Source organism: Rhineura floridana, chromosome 4 (assembly GCF_030035675.1).
Source record: "Rhineura floridana isolate rRhiFlo1 chromosome 4, rRhiFlo1.hap2, whole genome shotgun sequence".
Taxonomy (NCBI): domain Eukaryota; kingdom Metazoa; phylum Chordata; class Lepidosauria; order Squamata; family Rhineuridae; genus Rhineura; species Rhineura floridana.
The window spans coordinates 116,895,767-116,916,899 of record NC_084483.1 but is presented as its reverse complement, the minus strand read 5'-3'; the positions used below and the strand labels follow the sequence as shown (position 1 = coordinate 116,916,899).

At 41.8% G+C, this 21,133-nt stretch overlaps 1 protein-coding gene across 2 annotated transcripts in view; it reads right to left on the bottom strand.

The window, feature by feature from the left end:
- CCDC170 (coiled-coil domain containing 170) overlaps nucleotides 1-21,133 on the bottom strand; it is an 80,573-nt gene that overhangs the window by 49,194 nt on the left and 10,246 nt on the right. The window contains exons 2-5 of one of the 2 annotated variants that reach the window (XM_061624134.1): nucleotides 17,340-17,467; nucleotides 10,879-11,135; nucleotides 9,693-9,837; nucleotides 4,758-4,943 (exon numbers count right to left, since the gene is read on the bottom strand). In XM_061624134.1, coding sequence (XP_061480118.1) covers nucleotides 4,758-4,943; nucleotides 9,693-9,837; nucleotides 10,879-11,135; nucleotides 17,340-17,467 — 716 coding nt within the window. Of the gene's footprint in view, nucleotides 1-4,757; nucleotides 4,944-9,692; nucleotides 9,838-10,878; nucleotides 11,136-17,339; nucleotides 17,472-21,133 lie in introns of both variants that reach the window. The other variant, XM_061624132.1, reaches the window with a different exon arrangement.

Genomic DNA, 21,133 nt, shown 5'->3' with positions numbered 1-21,133 from the left:
AAACTAAACCACAGCTTAGGATGAATGCACAAGCATGCAGGCTCCTAGAAAAGAGATGGCAGCTGCTTTGCTCCAGTTTTGCTCCTTCCTGGTTGTTTTACTGCTGGACTGGGCTGCGCTGCGCTGAGTTGCCATCCAAACTGGGCTCATCATTTTGCTCTCTTCAGACTAATCACAAGCGGTAACCAAGGTTTGCCCTATGGTTTACCACTCAGTGTTTGTTTGGGAGAGCTAAACCATGAGCCTGAGTTTGGACAGCAGGCAAAGCCACACCATGGTTTAGATCAGTATGGTGCAACAGCAAAATGACCAGGGAGGAGCAAAGCAGCTGCAAATCCCCCATAGCCTGTGTGTTCCTACTAAGCCATGGTTTGGCTTAGAGTGATATGTGAACCAGACCATTATGAACATATAACATTGATCATTGCTAGCATTCGATGGCTTCTTATTTGTTTCTGGGCCCAGTTCAATGTTCTGGTTTTAATCCATAAAGCCTTACATTAAGCCCAGTACCTAAGGGAAAACTTTTTCTCCTATGTACCTACCTGTGCCCTAAAATCAGCAACAGATGCCCTTTTCCAAGTACCCCCCCCAATCTGAAGTATGGAGGGTAGCTACAAGAGAGAACACCTTTTCAGCAGTGTCCCAGTTTGTCAAACTCTCACCCACACTAATGTCTTTTTAGCACCAAGCAAATAGTTTGCTGTTGTTCTGGACCTACACCATTCTAACATCATGTTAACACCATTAGTCTCTGTTAATCAATGATGACTGGCCAGTTTTAGCTCTTCTGATATGGTTTCAGCAGTTTTTTGTGTTAATAGTTCTGTTTGCTGGTGACTGGCATTTATTTTGGTATTTACTGGGTAGCTGTTTGCATTCTTGTTGTGTTTTTAATTTTGTTTTCTATTTAATGCATTTTACAGCACATAGAGAATGTACTTTATGAGATGACAAACATAAATAATAAAATAAAATAGAGTGTCTCCTACTATTAAATACTGTAAATTTTTAACAATTTCTTGTTTTAAAAGATATTGTTAGCCACCTCATGATTCTTTGAATGAGGGTGAGGATGGAAATGCTTAAAGGAAGGGTACCTGTGCTGGACAAAAGGGATGCAAAGCTGTGGAAGACATTAAAACAAAAAGATGATTAAAAAAGCAAGGAATTATTTTGGGATAAGTGCTTATGCACTAGCTTGTGTTAGCAAGGGAGGGAGCCATGTACTGATGTCAAAGCCACCATTCAGTACATACCTGCAACACTAGCACAATTGTTTTCCCACCAAAAAGAGGGCCTGCTGTAGTCATGCTAGTTGGGGATAAGAATGACAGAATAGAGCTAAGCAATTATTCCTCCAAAATGTCAGTGCTTCCTGATTGCTATATTTACTGCTATGCATTTCTCCTGGAGGATTAAAACTGTATGGAAAGATAATACTATTCAGCAACTGGCTCAAATCACACTATGTATTATGTCTACTACCAAGAGTTTTCCCCACAACCAGACCAAAAGCAGAATTCATTTATTAGCAATGACATTATACTGTCTGAACTTTAAGATCTGCTGGGTAATTCCATCACTGAATGAAGTCAAGAAGATCTATGACCCACCAGAGGGACTTCCCAGCAATAGTGCCTCAGTTGTTGAATAATCTCCTTCATGAGATTTGCTGGAGCCAACACTATCCATCTTTGGCACCAGCTGAGTACCTTTCTTCTCCCCAGGTGTCTTTTACGCTTGATATTTATATGGTCTTCACTATGATAGATGAGAGTTATGTGATATTTTGACTGTTTTAATGGTTTTAATATTTTGGGTTTTATTGTATTTTAAATTGTAGTTACCTGCCTTGAGATCATCTATGATGAAGGGTGGGATACAAATCCTATAAATAGGTGAGTGGTTTGAATGCAGGTGTTGAAAACAGTTGATATATTAAGATCTGTTTATGTTTCCAATATCTCATGAAATAAAAGAAAATGTTAATATTTGAAGACAAGTCACTGCCATATTTTCCACTGTGGTTTTGGCTGGCAAAACATATCATCCGAAGGGCCATCTTCCTTACTTTAAAATGATTCCTTAGTGAGCCACAGTTCCTGTAAACATGTGTGACATCTATACTGAACATCTTTTACAGGCATGGGCTGAGTGACAGAACTTTACAAAGACCTGGAAAGGACTAGTTCCATGGCCACTAACACCAAGGGCAAGTTTCTTACTCCAATCCAAATCATGTATCAAATGTGTCTCATGATTTCATAAGTCAAATGACAGACTACATCTCTTAATGAAGAATATCTTTGTCCCTCCAACTAAATCACCAACAGTATAAAAGTTTCTGAACTATTCTCAGTTCAGCTCAGATATGATCCTATGCATCCCATGACCAAGTGTGCTTAGACTTTTGACAGCATCTATGTTTGCTGGAATCCCATATCCCACAAAGACCCTTTTGTTTTGAAAGGTGATTGGGTTTCATTGTTTACAATTAGACTTTTCAGAAGAAATATACATTTAACTTTATATTTTGATGTTCCCCAAAGTGTTTTCAACAAGATTCACAAGACAGATTTATTGATCCTTTAAAAAAAGCATTAACTCATTTAATGATGCATTTAAAAAGCATTAACCCATGTAAGAAGTATCAGATATAATCAGACTTTAATTTAAGCCAGATCAGCTGAGTGAGTCATGATCTTTTCTCTTTACTCACCTTCTCATATCTTCCTTGAACATTGGTTTCAGTTACTCTTAAACTCTTTCTGCACTGAGAGCCACTACAATCTTGTCTGTGTGGACAGCCACATTTTCTTACCATATGACCATTATGTGGCAGGCTGCTTGAAAGGCCTCTGAATTAAAATCCAGTTGCTACAGCTGGCCTTTGTAGCTGCAGTCAACTGCCTTAGATAAAAAATCAAAATGAGTTACCCCAACTCTCAATGACACACAGAGATGGAGACCGGAGGCAGGAAAATGATTCCGTTCTCTCTGTGTTTGTGTCTGCATGTGTTTCATCTCTCTTCAGGATAATGGCTGTCCTCAACAATAGTTGCTTGTTTTGCTAGAGAATTAAGACACTTTTCTTGTTTTAAATTTCAAATGGAAAGTGGGTTGCTCTTTCAGTGTTAGATGGAAACTTCAGAGAAGTCTCCAGTGGTTCAGCAGTTTGATAATATGATTGCCTAAAGCCTGTTCCACATGCAAGTTTCCCCTAACAGGGTAAATAGCGGCTTAGAGGCAGTTGAATTTTGTTTGGGAAAATGGTGCTGGGGTTAACCTCCCTCATCCAGCACTGTGGTCTCAGTCTGAATCAAGGACCTCTGAGGCTGATATATGCTAAAATGTAAAGAGATAGGAATTACGACATAAGGCCAAACTAGATGATATGTTAGCTACATTTATGTGTCCTTAAGTGCACAGTTTTTAAAAAATTCCAGTGAAGGGGGCCTGATCTAAATTGAGATCCTGCCATGGGAGGGGAGGATAGGGAGATGCAGGGTAGAGACACACTTGCAGTTTTGCTGGCTTCAGTGCGACTCCACTTCCGTTTTCTGAACATGAAGACACACAATGCCAGGCAAACTCTGCCCCATTTTACTCCAAAACCTCCAAAATTGCAGCTCCAGTGCGCTTTACCTTGAGGTCAGCTTCACACAGACTTCAAAACTGTTTGGCCATCAATACTGTTGCCACTCCAAGTGTGTCCAGTGAAAATGCTTTGTTGTAGGCTCAGGCAGACACAGTGATTGGCCCAATGGTTTGCTGTGGGCGGCGGTTCTAATCAGCAGTGGGGAAGGAATAGGGTTGCCATATTGCCTGGTTAGCCGGGTTTTACCTGGATTATAGCCCTGCTACCTAGCCCCCGCTTAGCCCATTAGGTAGCCTGGATTTTCCGGGTGGGTCCCAAGCTGAAGAAACTGGTGAGGAGAAAATAAGAGAGGTGCATGGGGAGGGCAAGGTGGGCAGTGCTCAGGCCCCAGCGCACGCATGCACACGCATGCACACACGTTCCACCTGCCTACCTCTCCCTTGACATAAATGCTGGTGCTACATGCGCACATCAACCAAGATGGTGGAGGAAGCATCAGCCCCTTAGGGAAGCCTTGGCTGCCATCTTCGTTGATGGCGGGGTTGCACCCGCAGAGCGACCAGCATTTATTTCAAGGGAGAGGGAGGTGGAGCATGCAGGAGGGTGTTGCGGGCCTGCGGAGTGGGAGGGGGTGCCTGGGAGCTCCCTCTCGCAATCAGCGGCAGGGTCGGGAGCCCAGATTTGTGGGACTGGAATATGGCAATGCTAGGAAGGGAGATGTATCCAGGCTGGGCAGAGGTGTTTCAAAACGCAGCCAGAGAAAACTGTCTGGCTGCTTTTGAAGCAACTAGTGTGTCTGCAGCCTTTAACTCTTTGTCTTCTGCTATGGTCCCAATTTACACAGGAAAAAACCCTATTAACTTCAATGGGAGTTTGTATTCCCTGATTCAGGAGAACAAAAGGTTAAAGCTCCACATCCTCTACAGCGAGGTCCCAATACAGATTGGGGGGTCCATGGTGGCAATTTGTGTATTTTTTTTAAAAAAAACAGTAGCATTCATCTAGTTTTGGCTCTAAGAACACGTTTTGTGCCATATGCTGTTCTCTGTCCCTTCCCCACCCCACTTGCATAGTAGACTGACCATACAGCACTCTTCAAAGTAAGTCTTTGTTTAGCGACCTGATGCCCCAAGACAGATATAACAAAAAGACATACATTGCTTAGCGTTTCCATGTCTTGAGAGCAGACTGCTGCCTTACTCTGCTCTTTGCTCATTTCTGAGACGAGCCTCATGATAGTTTCTCTATTTGCTTTTGACTCCATGTCATGAACATTTATGGTCTCTTTGAGGGTGCCCATTTGTCTTTTTAGTACTGCATTTTCTTCATGTATATCACTGATCTGGAAGCATAGAAGATACATAATTAGTTAAAACTGGTTATTTAACATTCTTTCTCCTTCTGTCTATGTAAAGTTAAATGCTCCTGATTACCATATTTATATTTTTTTCAAACTAAAGCCATACTGTAGCCACAGTTAATTTCTTTCAAGTCCCATTGATTTTAGCAGAGAGTTAAGCACCCAATAACTTACATTTTAACGTAAAGACATCATTCATATTTCATTTACTCTAAAGCAATTCAATTCAAGTTCATGTAACTTATATTTAGATAATATATATTTATATAAAAGATAACAGGTTTTGTACTGCAGTCATAATGGGAGCATAAAATTATTCATATGGTGTAAGAATTGTCTCATCTTCTATGAACCAGTGTCACAGAAGTGTCTTTAGGTTTTAGGAGTAAAGAGCAGAGTTTAATCAGGGCTGGTTCTTATGGAGATGTAGCTTCACAGCCAGTCCATAAAACAGTCCTTTCTTTGGGCTTTACGACCAAGACTTTTGCACTCAGGAAAGAGGTTTAATTAAATGAGGGTATTATCTTGCCTTCGGACACTTCCAGTGTTAAAAGGGGTCATTGGAGAGCACACCCAGGTCAGGCCAGCTAAAGCAAATGTACCTAGCCTTCTCTCTTGCTTTCTCCCATTCCCTACATTGCCTAAAGGTCCTGTGTTGTTATTCCCTGGGTCTTGCAGCACAAGCATATATATGTTATTGGACCACACCTCACACCTCCTAGAGATGTTTTCTAGGAATAACCATTTCTGGATAAGGTTGCACCAATACCTTGGCCAGGCATAAAAACTATCTCAACTAACTGGCTTACATCCTTTTTCAAGCCTGATAATTCTTCTATCTCTCAGGCATCATGATGGAAAGAAAGGTTAAATGTGTGGTGGTGGCAGTAAATGTAGAAGAACCTGCCTTACCTCAGGAAACACTGCAAGGGGCTTGCCTAGGCTTACCACTTGTAATAGTGCCTTTACAGCTTTTATAATTATGAGCTTTTATACTAGCAAAATTTTAATAGACTGGATTCTACTAGAACACATTAAATTGTGCTCCATAGCATTGCTTTCAGCAATGTTATTGCAGCTCTGTTCCAATGGAACAGGAGGAGCTCTGATCTTAGGCTTTTTGCCCTTTTAATCTTTCTCTGATTGCTGTGATCTTTTCTATGATTCTATGGAAGCAATACACTGAAGAACTCTATAAAAGAGATGCAAGGATGACAGATTCATTCACAGAGGAACCGTATGATGAAGAACCAGAAATTTTAGAATGCAAGGTGAAAGCTGCTCTTAAAATACTTGGAAGAAGCAAATCACCAGGAACAGATGGCATACCAATAGAGTTGCTACAAGTTACTGAGACTGAATCTGTCCAAATTTTGACAAAAATTTGTCAACAAATATGGAAAAGAAAACAATGGCCCAGACTGGAAGCGTTCAATATACATCCCAAATCCAAAGAAAAGGGATCCCAGGGAATGCAGTAATTATCAAACTATTGCCTTACTATCCCATGCAAGTAAAGCAATGCTGAAGATTCTACAACAAAGGCTCTTACCATATATGGAGCAGGAAATGCCAGATGTCCAAGCTGGATTTAGAAAAGGAAGGTACCAGAGATCATATTGCAAACCTACATTGGATAATGGAACGGACCAAGGAATTTCAGAAGGAAATCACCCTGTGCTTTATAGATTGCAGCAAACCCTTTGATTGTATAGATCATAAAACACTATGGAATGCTTTAAAAGAAATGGGTTGCCACAGCATCTGATTGTCCTGATGCGCAACCTATACTCTGGACAAGAGGCTACTGTAAGGACAGAATATGGAGAAACCGATTGGTTCCCCATCAGAAAGGGTGTGAGACAGGGGGGTATTTTATCACCCTACTTGTTTAATCTATACTCAGAACATATCATACGGAAAGCGGGATTGGACCAAGATGAAGGAGTTGTGAAAATTGAAGGGAGAAATATCAATAATTTAAGATATGCAGACGATACCATACTACTAGCAGAAACCAGTAATAATTTGAAACGAATGCTGATGAAAGTTAAAGAGGAAAGCACAAAAGTAGGACTATTATTATTATTATTATTATTTGATTTATATCCCACCTTTCCTCCCAGAAGGACTACAGCTGAACGTCAAGAAGACTAAAGTAATGATTACAGAAGAGTTATGTAACTTTAAAGTTGACAACAAGGACATTGAACTTGTCAAGGATTATCAATACCTTGGCACAGTCATTCACCAAAATGGAGACAATAGTCAAGAAATCAGAAGAAGGCTAGGACTGGGGAGGGCAGCTATGAGAGAACTAGAAAAGGTCCTCAGATGTATCACTGAACGCTAAAATCAGGATGATTCAGACCATGGTATTCCCGATCTCTATGTATGGATGTGAAAGTTGGACAGTGAAAAAAGTGGGTAAGAGAAAAATCAACTCATTTGAAATGTGGTGTTGGAGGAGAGCTTTTTTGCATACCATGGACTGCGAAAAAGACATATTGGGTGTTAGAACAAATTAAACCAGAACTATCACTAGAAGGTAAAATGACAAAACTGAGGTTATCATACTTTGGATACATAATGAGAAGACATGATTCATTAGAAAAGACAATAATGCTGGGAAAAACAGAAGGGAGTAAGAAAAGAGGAAGGCAAAACAAGAGGTGGATTAATTCCATAAAGAAAACCACAGACCTGAACTTATAAGATCTGAACAGAGTGGTTCACGACAGATGCTGTTGGAGGTCACTGATTCATAGGGTCTCCATAAGTCATAATCAACTTGAAGGCACATAACAACAACAATGATTGCTGTATGTTAACTCCTGGTGAACTTTTTTTGTTGGCTTGTTTTAGAGGACAAGATTTTTTGGGATCCATTTGTATACTGAAATTGTATTATCTTAGTCCGAGGCTATGGTCTGAAGGCACATAAGGCCAGCTCCCTGCTGATGTTAAGCAGGGTCAGTTCTGGTCAGTGCCTGGATGGGAGACCACCTGGGAACCATGCATAAGCCACTTTGGGTTTCATTAAAGGAAAGGCGGGGTATAAATGTAATAAATTAATAAATAAATATGCTTAAGGGCTATAGGCATTCAGCTGAATTTCTGGGGGTAGACGGAGCTACTATTAGGGACATAAAGTATAGGTGGTATAATGGCAGTGGGGGGGCAAAAGATCAGATAAGGGGAAGATGCAATTGACATCTATGTGCTATCACCACTCCTGGTCTATTCTCCAGGCTCAGTAACACTGGGAGCCACTCTATGGTCCCACCAAGTCCAAAGATGCTGCTTTTAAATGTCAGATCAGTTAAAGGGGAAAAACAACTGCTATCTGTGATTTAATACAAGAAGAACATGTCAGTTTGGCATGTATAACAGAAAGCTGGGTAGATGAAGGTAAAGGAGTGAATATCTCCTTGATCTGTCCACTAGGCTTCCAGGTGCAGCATCAACCTCAATTTAGGCAGGAAGTAGTTCCTGTTGTCCATAAGGATTTCATCTTCCTGTCCAGATACACACATTCAGTGGTCTGCAAGCTTTGAATGCCTGTACTTAATGTTGGACTCTTGAGACAGGATTGGGATTCTCTCAGTGTACTGTCTACCCCACTGCCTAACTTTTATGATTTTTACGATTCAATCTGTGGAGACAGATGAGGTCTATGATTGGATAGTGGTATGGGGAAGATCTCTTGTAAAAATCATGTTTTTGTGCCAAGGCACTGCTGTAAAGTGGCAGATCAGTGGTTTTTATGGTTCAGTCCATGGAGACAGATGTAGTCTTTGATTAGATTAAGTTTTTTTTATTTACAGTTTTCACTCAACTGTAATGATGGCTAACTGATATTTTTAAATATTAAAAAACAAAGGAACTGATGCATATGACCAGCTAATACATACATCAGCTATAAAAACACAATAATCTGGGTGAAATTAGCTGCAGTGTGTCTTGAACTCTTGCACTCCTCCTCTCCCCTGTTCCTTCTATGCACATGAAAGCATGGCTTGATTCTGGGCAGTATTCAACTAAACCGTCCCGTTAGTGCAAAGATTAATGATAGCGCAATGGGACTCCCCCTCCTCCCACACACCCCTCAAATCTGCTCTGAGAGTTGGGGGAATCCCTAGAACAGATTTAGGGAGCATGCAGGGGAAAGTTCCATTGCACAAGCAGAAATCTTTGCACTGACAGAATGACTTACTTAGTGCTATGTTGAACACAACCCTCTGATTTGATTTAACTAACTTTGGCTATAATAAATCACAGTGCTCAGTGTGGATGCTGTGATTTGTTACTTCTCTTCCCCTTACATGCAAAGGAGAAGAAGGAGAGAAGGGCAGTCTGTGAGTCTGAAGCTTAGTTTATTCATAGTCACTTAAACCATAGTTAGGTGATCATCTGAACTGGGTCTGTGTCCCTGAGTGGGCAATTGGTTTGACTTTCCAATATGAATATGGAAGCATGTATGCATGCATATTTTTCAGAACCATGTTAGTTGCATATTATGCTTTCCTACTCTGGTGCATATGTATTGTTGAATATTTGTGGTTTCAGACTTCCTTCTCCTACCCTCGCTCCAAAAATAAGCTATATATGTCATACTTTCTCTGTAAACTCTTCAACCATCTGTATGCAATATGGTAGAAATGGAAAACTGAGTTTGGTGTGATATACATACATATATGGCTATCTCATATTATTTTATAAATCAAAAACCTTTGAGAGCAGAATTTCCTGTGGCTCTTCTTTCTCTCTTATGCCCATGTCAAAGAAATGACAAAGTTGTGCAATGAATTCACTATGTTTCCTGCTGGCTTTAGAGGCTTGGGTCTTGCTCTCTTCACACTCATTCAAATATTTTCTAATAGAATACAAAATAAAACACACACATCATATAAGGTGGACACAGACCAAAGAGAATTCTTACATCAACACTTGTGACTGTCCCTTGATCAAGATTTATTGCTTTCTTCGTTGTATTATTGTATTTCTGTACAATCAGTTAATCAGTCAATGTTTGCCCTAATAATTTCTTTGTTATTCTTCAGTAATTGGACAAGTGTAGCTTCATCAGCACACTAGTCAGTCTGCAGTCAATAAATAAACCGAATAAGTGAATCAGAGGAGATAGATTTTCAGCTGTTTGCCTTTAAAAAAAAATTCCAAAAAAATACTGAAACAATGAATAGTAAGCATTTCAATATGGTATTTATTTTGTGTCCTAATTTATATTAAAGGTTTCTCAATGTATAATTTGACACTTGTAAAGTTTAATAATGATTATTTCATGAATCAATTTACCCTGCTCCAGTTGGCACTGAAGTTATCAATATTCACAATTCTATCTTTTAGGTATCTGATATAGTTACTTTTTCTGTTTCTACAGGCATTCAGCTGATTCTGTTGGATTTTATTGAAGTTCATTTTAATTAGATTTCCAGCTAAATAATGTTCAACCAGTTCTGGATGGGGTGGTACCCCTGAAAGAACAAGTTCATCGCTTGGGGGTTCTCCTGGATCAATCCCTATTGTTTGAGATAATTTTTACTGTAAAACCTGGTGGAAGCAATTTGAATGGTTTTTTTTTAATTCAGCTTCAAAGAGATTTCACAACTGATTGGTAGATCAACCTGTCTCCCCTCCAGGTTTGGCTAATGGAAACACTTTGCTCTGCTGACTCTGTGTTCACAGCCTGAGTTCAGTCACCTCTCCGTTTAGCGCCTGTTACAGAATACAGTACCTACTTTATACTGCTCTAAGGCAGCCTTCCCCAGCCCTCCAGATGATTTGGATTGTAACTCCCACCAAGCCCCAGCCATCATGGTGTGGTTCAAAACCTCTGGAGAGGATGAGGTAGGGCAATTATTTTAGTTTAAGGTGTCAGTTTATCTGATTTTCTTACCTGATTTGACCTTCCTGTTCGTGGATTTGCTCTTTCAGTTCCAAATTCTCCTGGAGAAGGGTCTGTGCTTTCAGGTCTGCTTGTTTTTTAGAAAAGGCAATTGTACCAGATTCCTTCTCAATCTCTTGAAGTCTGCTTTGCATAGAGAAGAGTAGAGAAGATTGCCTAGCATCATTTTCCTTATAGCTTCCAACTTCAGCTTTCAGTTCCTTGAGAGATATTTCTTTAGAGGCTATTTGGGATTTAAGATCTAGAAGCTATAAATAAAAAAGGATCATGAAATGTAGGAGTACTGGGGGAAATCTAGAAATGACTCAGTGTATATTTAACCACTTTCAAGGACAGGCAGAGGAGGGTATAACTTACATGTAGAAGATATACTTTCTATGTATAAAGTCCCAAGATCAGATCCTATTAGCATCTTCACTCACAGAATTTCCACATACCAGATTATTGTGGACTTGATCCTGCTCATCTATGCATGTTCTGTGCAGTGTCCACCAACATCTTCCTCATCAAAATGCAGTCCCATATTATTTGACCATTTGATCTATATTTACTATTTCTATGGAAAATCCAATAAATAATAATAAAAAACAGCAGAAACAGTAAATCCAAATTTAATTGGGATGGCATTTTGATGATGACATCATGTAGATGCTGTGAAAAACTTGCATGTATGAGCAGCACTGAGTCCACAATAAACTGCTATGTGGAAGCAGCCTTGATGGATCTTAAAGGACCCCTGTCTGACATTTTGGGGCACTGCTTCCAGGCAGAATAGGCAATATTGTACTAGATAGATCAGTGTCTGAATCAGTATAAAGGTAGCTCCTTATACCTATATGATTCTGATAGAGACCCTACCACTAGGCAACAAGTTAAAAGACTGCAACCACTTTTCAATAGGCAGAAAAGCAGCATTTTAACTTATCCCGTGCCTTCCCAACAGTACTTAATTAATTCCTAGAATCACCTGAGTGTGTTATAATGAATGTTGCTGTACAGAAAATCAAAACATATGAAGAAACTTTTTGTGCAGTTGTTTTTTTTAGTATGAAACAGAGGTTGCCAAGGCAAACAACAAAACAGTGAACATAAACCAAGGGAAAAAATAATCTGCCAGATCCAGTATGAGTAACTGCATTTTGGTGAGCAAAACCCCAACAATAACATTTAGAAAAACTGAATTCTCATTTATTTGGAAATAAGTCTTATTGAGCATAGTAAAACTTACTTCTGGATAAAAATGCATAAAACTGGGTCTTAAGTGGTAATCCTGAAGAAAGTGACTTATGAATAGCCCAATGAATATCTGGGGTAGGGGAGTATCCCATAGAATAAATGAGATTAAACATGAATGATTTTTTTAGTTACAACCTTTCTCTCTAGACTCAGACATTTAAAGATTTACCTATGTGTGGTACCTATGTATGGTCTCATTTAACTGAAAATATAATGAACTAAATCAATGAGAGTTATTGGTCCTAACCAATCTTGCAAATCAATTCTAACCATATTTACAGGGCCAGCACCAGGCATGACTGGACCCTTGGGGACCAGCCTGCCCTGGGCCTGCAGCACTATAGCCCAACAACACCCCTCCCATATAGGCAGCACGGGGCTAATAAGCCCACCTGCAAGTTCCGCCTACCTCTCCTGCTGTATGAATGACATGTGCACAGAGCGTGCATGCCTGCCATCAACCAAGCCCCTTAGGGAAGCCCCCACTGCCATCTTGGGTGATGGCAGGCATGCGTGCAGAGCGCACACAACATTCACATTGACAGGAGAGGTAGGTGGGGTGTGCAGGAGGACTTATTAATGCCCACACTGTCTGTATTGGGGGGTGCCTGGGAGCTCCCTCTCTGCAATCCATGGCTGTTGAGCCCCAGCTCCCCCAGGTAGACCAGGGAGAGGTGTTGGAGGAGAAGGAGGCTTTCGCGGGCATTGAGGGAGGGGGAGATGCCGACAGCCTGCAAGTTCCCATGGATAGCCCTCCCATCGACGCGGGTCCTGCTCCGTCTACAAGCACTCCAACAGAGCCGTTGGGAAGCGACCTCATGTGTGCGCCAACTCCACCCCCCCCGAGATTTCCCTGGCAATTCAAACGCTTCCCGACCCCTGAGGTCGAGTCGGCACCTAGGAAGCCTGTGCTGTCAGATGCACAGCCGGAGGATCGTCCCCCCTCACTCCGCGCGAGACGACACGAGAAGCGGGACAGTCAGAAGGTGGCACTTTGGAGGAGTCAGAGATTACGAGCGAAGACCTTTCCTATTTAAGGTGGAGCCCCCTGATTGGGGTGCTGAGTCAACTTATTCCACATGCTGCAGAGCATGCCCAGGTAGCTCAGGCAGAGACATTAGTGAGTTAGCATACACAGGTCTATGAAGTGCACTGCTTTTGATGTAACCGTTACTCTAATAAAGCAAGAATTAATTCCAGCCTCGCCTCCATCTCTTGACTCGCGCTCTGGGCAGGACAATGGCAGAGTTGGGTTGCAGAACCTGATACTGCTGTGGATCAAGGGACAGGAATGCCACCCTCCCACCCTAAGGATGGGCCCTTCAGGGCCCCTCTGGGCCACAGGGGCCCTTAGCCAGGGCCCAAGCTGGCCATCCTCTGGTGCCTGCCCTGCATGTTTACTTAAGTCCAACTTATTGTTAACTCCAGCTCAGTTCAGGATACAGGTTTGAAATAGGAATATCAGAAATACACAGAGCCACCTCTGGTGCAGCATTTAAGCAGCTAAATTTTAATCTGAACAATAAATATAATGGAAGTATTTTTTACATAATTAACAGAATGGATGAATAAAGGAGCTTGAAAAGCTTCAAATTTTATAACAAATGTTCACCTTATGTTGAAGTGTTACATTTTCTCTTCAAAATTGAGGGAACTATACTTACTTGCTAACAAGATGCAATAAAAGAAGAAAATTGCTTTTCACTCAAAAGTTAATTAAATAGATCTGGCAACATCAAATGTATTCATGATGCACAACTAATGATTCATGTAGGAAATCAAAAGATAGTAAACTATATCCCTTACAGCAAAAAGCTACACCCAGAATAAGAGAGCAGGCTGTTTTAGGGAGTGTACATGCCAGAAGTGTCAGGAGGACCAGCTGGGAGGTTGCTGCCCCCATCATCTGCCACCTGAGGTGATCGCCTCACTCTGCCTAATGGTAGGGCCAGCCCAATCCTAAGCAAACATACTTGGAAGTAAGGTCCAGCCCACACATGGCTACCCGAAAGCAACTTCCACTATTTTCACAGACTTAAGAGTAGAAACTTAAAAAAAAAAAACCCACCATGAAATTTGAAAATCTGAGGATGCTGAATACCAGTTTCAGTGCTTACATGATATGAATTGTGAAAACTATAATTATAAATATAGCAAACATTGTATACATGGTTATCCATGCACAGGGATTTCATATCACCGGTGCTTCCTGCTTGGGGACAATGTTCTGAAGCCTGCTATTTGCATGCCGTGACTAGTAAGTTAGGCATTGCCAAAACAAAGTCTTATTAACCAAGAGACCATTCAAAAACTGCTAATATTAATTTAGCTTTACCAGTGTGTTTATTGGAATATCCAGGTTATTTGTTAATATCAAAAGAATCATGATTTTTATTTCAAAAAATAGTTCCAATTGTCAAGTGAAACAGACAATATTGAAATAAAATTGTATTGGTTTCTCGAGTGCAAGCCCTCCTGTGGCAGTATGGATCCACTAGCAGTAAAGCACCCAACCCAGCAGATGCACTCGGATTCCAACCTAACCTGAGAGTAACATGTGGGGGCTTAATCTACAGAGAAGAAAGAGCCCACCACAACGCTGCCATAGGGAAGTGACTGATGGAAGTTACTGGGCGAAGGATGCAATAATAAACAAGTGTAAGGAAGTGGTGTGGCAAACAACAACAGAGCGATCGAAAGGGTCAGGAATAAAAAAGGAGCTAAAATATAAGCATGGGTATGGACTACATAGACAGCATACAAGAGAGGGAAGGGACATAGCTCAGTGGCAGAGCATGTGCTTTGCATGCAGAAGGTCCTAGCTTCACACTGTCTTCAGGTACAGCTGAGAATATCCCTTGCTGGAAATCCTAGAGGGCCACTGCCAGCCAGTGTAGAATCATAAAATTGTAGAGTTGGAAGGGGCCTTTAAGGCCATCAAGTCCAACCCCCTGCTCAATGCAGGAATCCAAATTAAAGCATACCAGACAAGTGGGTGTCCAGCTGCCTCTTGAAGGCCTCCAGTGCTGGAGAGCCCACCACCTTCCTAGGTAATTGGTTCCATTTTTGTATCGTATTAACAGTTAGGATGGTTTTTCTGATGTTCAGTCGAAATCTAGTTTCCTGCAGGTTGAGTCCGTTATTCCGTGTCCTGTGCTCTGGGATGATCAAGAACAGATCCTGGCCCTCCTCTGTGTGGCAGCCTTTCAAGTACTTGAAGAGTGCTATCATATCTCCCCTCAGTCTTCTCTTCCCCAGGCTAAACATGCCCAGTTCTTTCAGTCTCTCCTCACAGGGCTTTGTTTCCAGTCCCCTGATCATCCTTGTTACCCTCCTCTGAACCCGTTCCAGTTTGTCAGCATCCTTCTTAAAGTGTGGTGTCCACAACTGGACACAGTACTCAAGATGAGGCCTAACCAGTGTTGAATAGAGGGGGACTAATACTTCACAAAATTTGGAAACTATACTTCTGTTAATGCAGCCTGAAATAACATTTGCCTTTTTTGCAGCCACATCGTGCTGTTGGCTCATATTCAGCTTGTGATCAACAACAATCACAAGATCCTTCTTGCATGTAGTATTGCTAAGCCAGATGTCTCCCATCATATAACTGTGCATTTGGTTTCTTTTTCCTGGGTGCAGAACTTTACACTTATCCCTATTCATTCTGTTGTTGTCAGCCCAATGCTCCACCCTATCAAGATCCCTTTGAATTTTGTTTCATACTTTGCTTATGATTCTGTAGTCAGCTGTGGATCCACCTGAGAGTTGTTCCATCCAGCTCACATTTAGTTAGCTTGCTAATCAGAATATCATGGGGCACTTTGTCAAAGGTTTTGCTGAAGTCGCTGATATATTATGTCCACAGCATTCCCACAGTCTACCAGGGAGGTTACCCAATCAAAAAATGAGATAAGATTAGTCTGGCAGGATTTGTTCTTGATAAATCCATGTTGGCTTCTAGTAATCACTGCATTGTTTTCAAGGTGCTTACAGATTGACCGCTTTATAATCTGCTCCAGAATTTTCCCAGGGATTTTCCCAGTGTAGACAATGCTAGGGCTGTAGACAACCCTCCTGATCCACCGTGGCCCAATATGTGGGCCCCGAAGAGGGCCAACCCACTCTATCCTGAAGATGGGACCACCCAACCTGCTCTGGGTCCTTCCCTGACGTTATTCAGTAGATAGGGCTGAATTAACCGTTTTTTTAATTAACAATATGGTCAGGAGCAGGGGGGAGGAAAGGGGGAGGGGAAGAAGGAGACACCACATCTTCTCCTCCCACCAAAAAGCAAGCAGGTGCAACCAGCACCGTGCAAGAACTTCTTTGTGCCCGGTGTGGAGCACACTTGTGTGGTGGCATGTGGCCCCTGGAACAATGGGAGGGAGATTCTTCCTCCTGCTCCTGCTCACTCCGGCAGGATCACTATCTCACAAGAATCTGAGCAGGGTGAGTCCAGGGCATGGCTTAGGCCTGCCCAACACTGGCCTCTTCCTTTGCATGCCAGCTTTGAATGAAGGACATCATTGGAGCAAAGAGCCACATTAGAGGTTGGTATTGGGTAGGGGTCTTTCCAGCAGCTGTACCATGGCTTCGTCCCTCCAGAGGCCAGTTCCTGGCTCTGCCCCCGACAGCCCCAGATTACTCTGGGCCACCGTACCCAGCCCATAGAGATCCAGGGCTATCTGAACCCAACTCGACCAAGACTCAAGAGCCTCCAAAGAGGCCCAATACACAGAACAGCCCTAGACAGTACTGAGCTAGGAGGACCGATGCCCTGACTTAGTATAAACCAGATTCCATATATGTCTAAGTTATGTTGCTCACATTCCATTTACTTCAATAAGATTTAAGTACTTGGTGTGCAGGGGGACGTGAATGGCTATAGTCCTATACTGTATGTACTTGTGTAGAAGTCATCCACTGAACTCAGTGGGACTTACTTCTGAATGCATAGGAATGCATAGGATTGCAGTGTAAGGGCTGAAGGAAAGTCTGGATACTTCAGAGGACAGATAAACCACTGGACTCAAGAAGGATATAATAACCAAGACCATGATGCATGTATCAGTGCAAGAAACGGATTTTTAAACTGAGCTTTTAAAAACATGTAGCATCTGGTAAATATAGCATACTAGATGCTTTTCATGGGTTAAGAAACATTTTCATGCAAGAAAGTAAAGAAACATTTCCATGTCCATTTCAAAACTTACCTCTGATTGGGCACATTCATATTTCACCAGGAGAGCTGCGAGTTCACTACGGGCCGTTTCTGCTGCGTTCCGATAGTGACAGAGCTGTTCTCGATTGACAGGAACATCCAACAGAAAATAATTACGAGCTCCCTAGTGAAAATAGTATAATCAGGGTCAACGGCAAAGAATCAGATCTTTTCTTGTTTCTGTTATTGCTTCACTTAGGTTTGCAAAGGAACTATTAAGATAGTTTGGGTGATGCTGAGATCCATTCCAGTATAGTTTTCAGCCTGGTTTTGGCTTGAAATTTGGATGCACCAGTGCATGGCCTGGGCTAGAGAATGAATTGAAGGAGTACAGCCATGATAATTTTCCTGGGCCTCTCAGTGGTTTTTAATACCATCAGTCATGGTATCCTTCTGGATTTCCTTGCCAGAGTGGAACTTGAAGCCACAGAATTATAGTGGCTCTGGTCCTTTCTGGTGGGAAGGACCCAGAAGGCGGTGGTTCTGTTCTACATCATGGCGGTTGGCCTTTGGGCTACTCAGAAAATTGTTGGTGCTTGCAAATTGTGGTGAACAAGGCTTTCCAGGGGTTCCAATCAGCTGATAGGCTGTGCCTGCAAACCCCCTGTGGCCCAGTTGCAATTTTTATCTGCCCCACGTCTAATGTCATATATGATATCATATGGAGGGCAGGTGGGCGTGGCTTGCCCAAACCAAAATGGCCTCGCAGGTCAAATGCAGAGGCCTAGAAGGCCTAACGAGGCCCACAGGCTGTAGGTTCCCCATCATTGCTATAGATGCTCTATTAAAGTGGAAAGGTAGAATATAATTTTTCAATGAATACATGCATACATGTTTGGATTTGTTTATGTTATTTGTTATGGCTGACAGTACTCAGGGTTTGGTGGGTATTTTGTAATGTTGTCACTTTCTCTTGCTACACTCTGTAGTGTCAGAATCCTGAATGTTATTTCCATTGTCTGAGAACAGCTGGCAGCACTTACCCAAAAAGCCCAATTATCTTAAATAAAGCAGAGATTTGTGAAAGTAAGAAGAATCAAAGCTGTTGTCTTCCAAATGAGCTTCTAACATGACATTTGGGCAACTGTTGCACTGTTTATTTGATTAAAATTAAGCCTAACAGGTTTTTGGAGCAGAATTGTATGTAACCCTACGAAGAAAGCATAAACAGAGCAGCTATGATTTAAGGTTTAGGGAAGGCTGGGATTAATCTTTATGTGTTCAAAACATCACACAAAGACATCAGAGCACAAGAGTTTATCCTGAAGGGATTATTTCTCTTTTGCAATGAAACCAGGGTTGGGATAGATGGGAGTGTGTATATGTGTGTGCAGAGGCATGTTCAGGCATATGTCTGAACACATGAACACTCATAATGTGGGCAGGGCACACATGCAAGCCTGTTCCCAACATCCTTGCATACCTCTGTGTTTAGGGAAGGTGTGCAGGGATCTTCGACTTGCATTTGCTTGAAAGCAAGTAGAATCCCTCACACAATTCAGAACCCTGCATTATCAGGTCCCTAATTGTGCAGATGTTTCTACTTGCATTCAAGCAAATGTGAGTAGAAGCCCTTGTAGACCTTCCCCGCTCAACGCACAGGGACAGTTGGGGACTGAGCATCTGTGTGATGTGCGTGGGTATGTTTTGGGGAATGCTTGCGTTTGCGCCTCTGCCACAGCATGCCTTGTGTCTTGGCTTCATTTGTTTATATTCTGGTCTGGAGATTACCTAAAAATAAAAAATCAAACCTTTCAATTTTTTTTTTATCAGCCTTGTATTCCGCAATGTGTCAGACTGCTGTAGGTAACAAGGAATTCTGTGCTGGCAAGTGAGTGGGCTAGCAGAAGAAAAACAGATCTCTCTGTTCCCCTTCCCCCCCCCAAGCTGCTCTTTTGATTTCCATGATGGCCACAGACAAAAGGAAGACCCTTTCTCTGCAGCTAGCTTGGATGGTAGAAACAAGCTTGCATTTCTATTCTGGTTACAGAAGAGAGGGTTTTCAATCCTGTCCAGACAACATGGAAATTACAAGCCTCTTAGCAGGTTAATAAAAAACTGTGCAGGCTAAGTAACTTTTGTGGGCTTATTTGAAATGATGGCCCCATTCACACGGGAGCTGAAGTTCAGATTAAAGATGCAGCTTTTGCCATCACAATGGATTTTCGAGGTTCACACTTCCTACCTCCCAATCTGCTGTTTCCCATTCACATAGTTGCCATTCCTCTGGAAAGGTTTAGTATCGCTGTTTCCTTGTGTCCCCACCCCCAAATTTACATGTTTACTCCCTCCAGAGTATTGCTGATGGAGAAGGGGAGGGGGGTTGTTTCATTGTTTCTTGTCAATTGTACACTGAAGCGGGAGAGCATGGGGTGAAATTGACACAAAAAACTTTTTTCTCTCAGTTTCATTTCCTCCTGACATATTTATAGTAAACCCCCCTTTTTTATTAAGTACGTATGAAATGCAATTTTTAGTGGGAGAGTGTGTGTGCGCGCCTTCAGTCACATCGCTGGTAATTGGGCGATACAACGATATCGGGGGGGTACGTTGACCATCCTGCAGGACTTAACATTAATTAACATGGAAATGGAGTGCATTGCTGGCTTCAAGGAACAAGGGGAGGGAAGGAACTTAGGTGAAAAGGGAGGGGAAGAAAGGCTACAGCAAATGCGGGAGAACAGAGCAAAGCCAGAGGTGGCTGGTTAAGCTGTTGGAAGCAAAATGGAACTCGTGGAGTGTTTAGTGGGTGGAGAAAGGGGAGCATCTGAAAGCAAGGATCCACCCGCCCAGCAAAAAAGCAAAGCATCTACATGGATTAACGCTGCGAAGTGGAGATGGTTTTTCCTTCACTTTTTGCGTTATCCCTGGATTGGTTTAATGCAGATTAAAAGGGAAAAACTGCGTCCTACCTTCTCTTTGCCTGCAACGTCATGTGAACCATGAGAATTTAATGGTGATGCAAGAAGCACCGAACTCACACTAAACCTCAGTGTGAACCAGCCCAATGTGTTATACCCAAATAATGTGATGCTTACTGATCCTGCATTGTCCTGAACTATGGTAGCAATAATTCCCTTTCCAAACAAGCAGGAATGGAGGACCCACGAAGGGGGCTTGTGTTTCATATTGTTACAATTTAAGTATTGGCAAGTATTCCTTTAGGAGTGCAACTCATCAAAGTTGTTTTAAGCCATGAGTGCTTCCCTCCCCATTACTGGAGACTCTCAAAATAGTACAGGGTCAAAGAACAGAGAGCATTGTTTACTCAAGACTAATGTCCAATCATGCAAACTACCTCAGAAAACGTGTGGGTTCTTATCTACTTAAGTGGACAATCCAGAGTATTTCTAACATTCTCTACTCATCAAGCTTTTTTGTTTTCTTTTTTTATATATAATTAACTCAGAAGACCCAGTTCACAATTCACTTAAATCAATGTCCTAAAAATCATTATCCTCCTTCTTAATTAGATTGCTAACCCTCCCAGCCACCTCTCATTTCTGTTTGTTTCTCTTCAGGTTGTTCTTGTTTGGCTTTTAGGCCACAAATGATTTAAAACTTGGCTGGATAAAAAACATATTCCTGGAACCTCATTCTGGTGGCTTTTTGTGCTCAGGCACCACCTGCTGTTCAGAGAACTCACCATCAGGCCTTACAATGCCATCACAGTGTAGCCATCTTCCACAGATCAAAGAAACATTAGGTATTACAATCCATGAAAATAAAGAGAGAGAAAAGTGTAACAAATAAAAATATATACAAAGTATATACAAAAACCCTTGG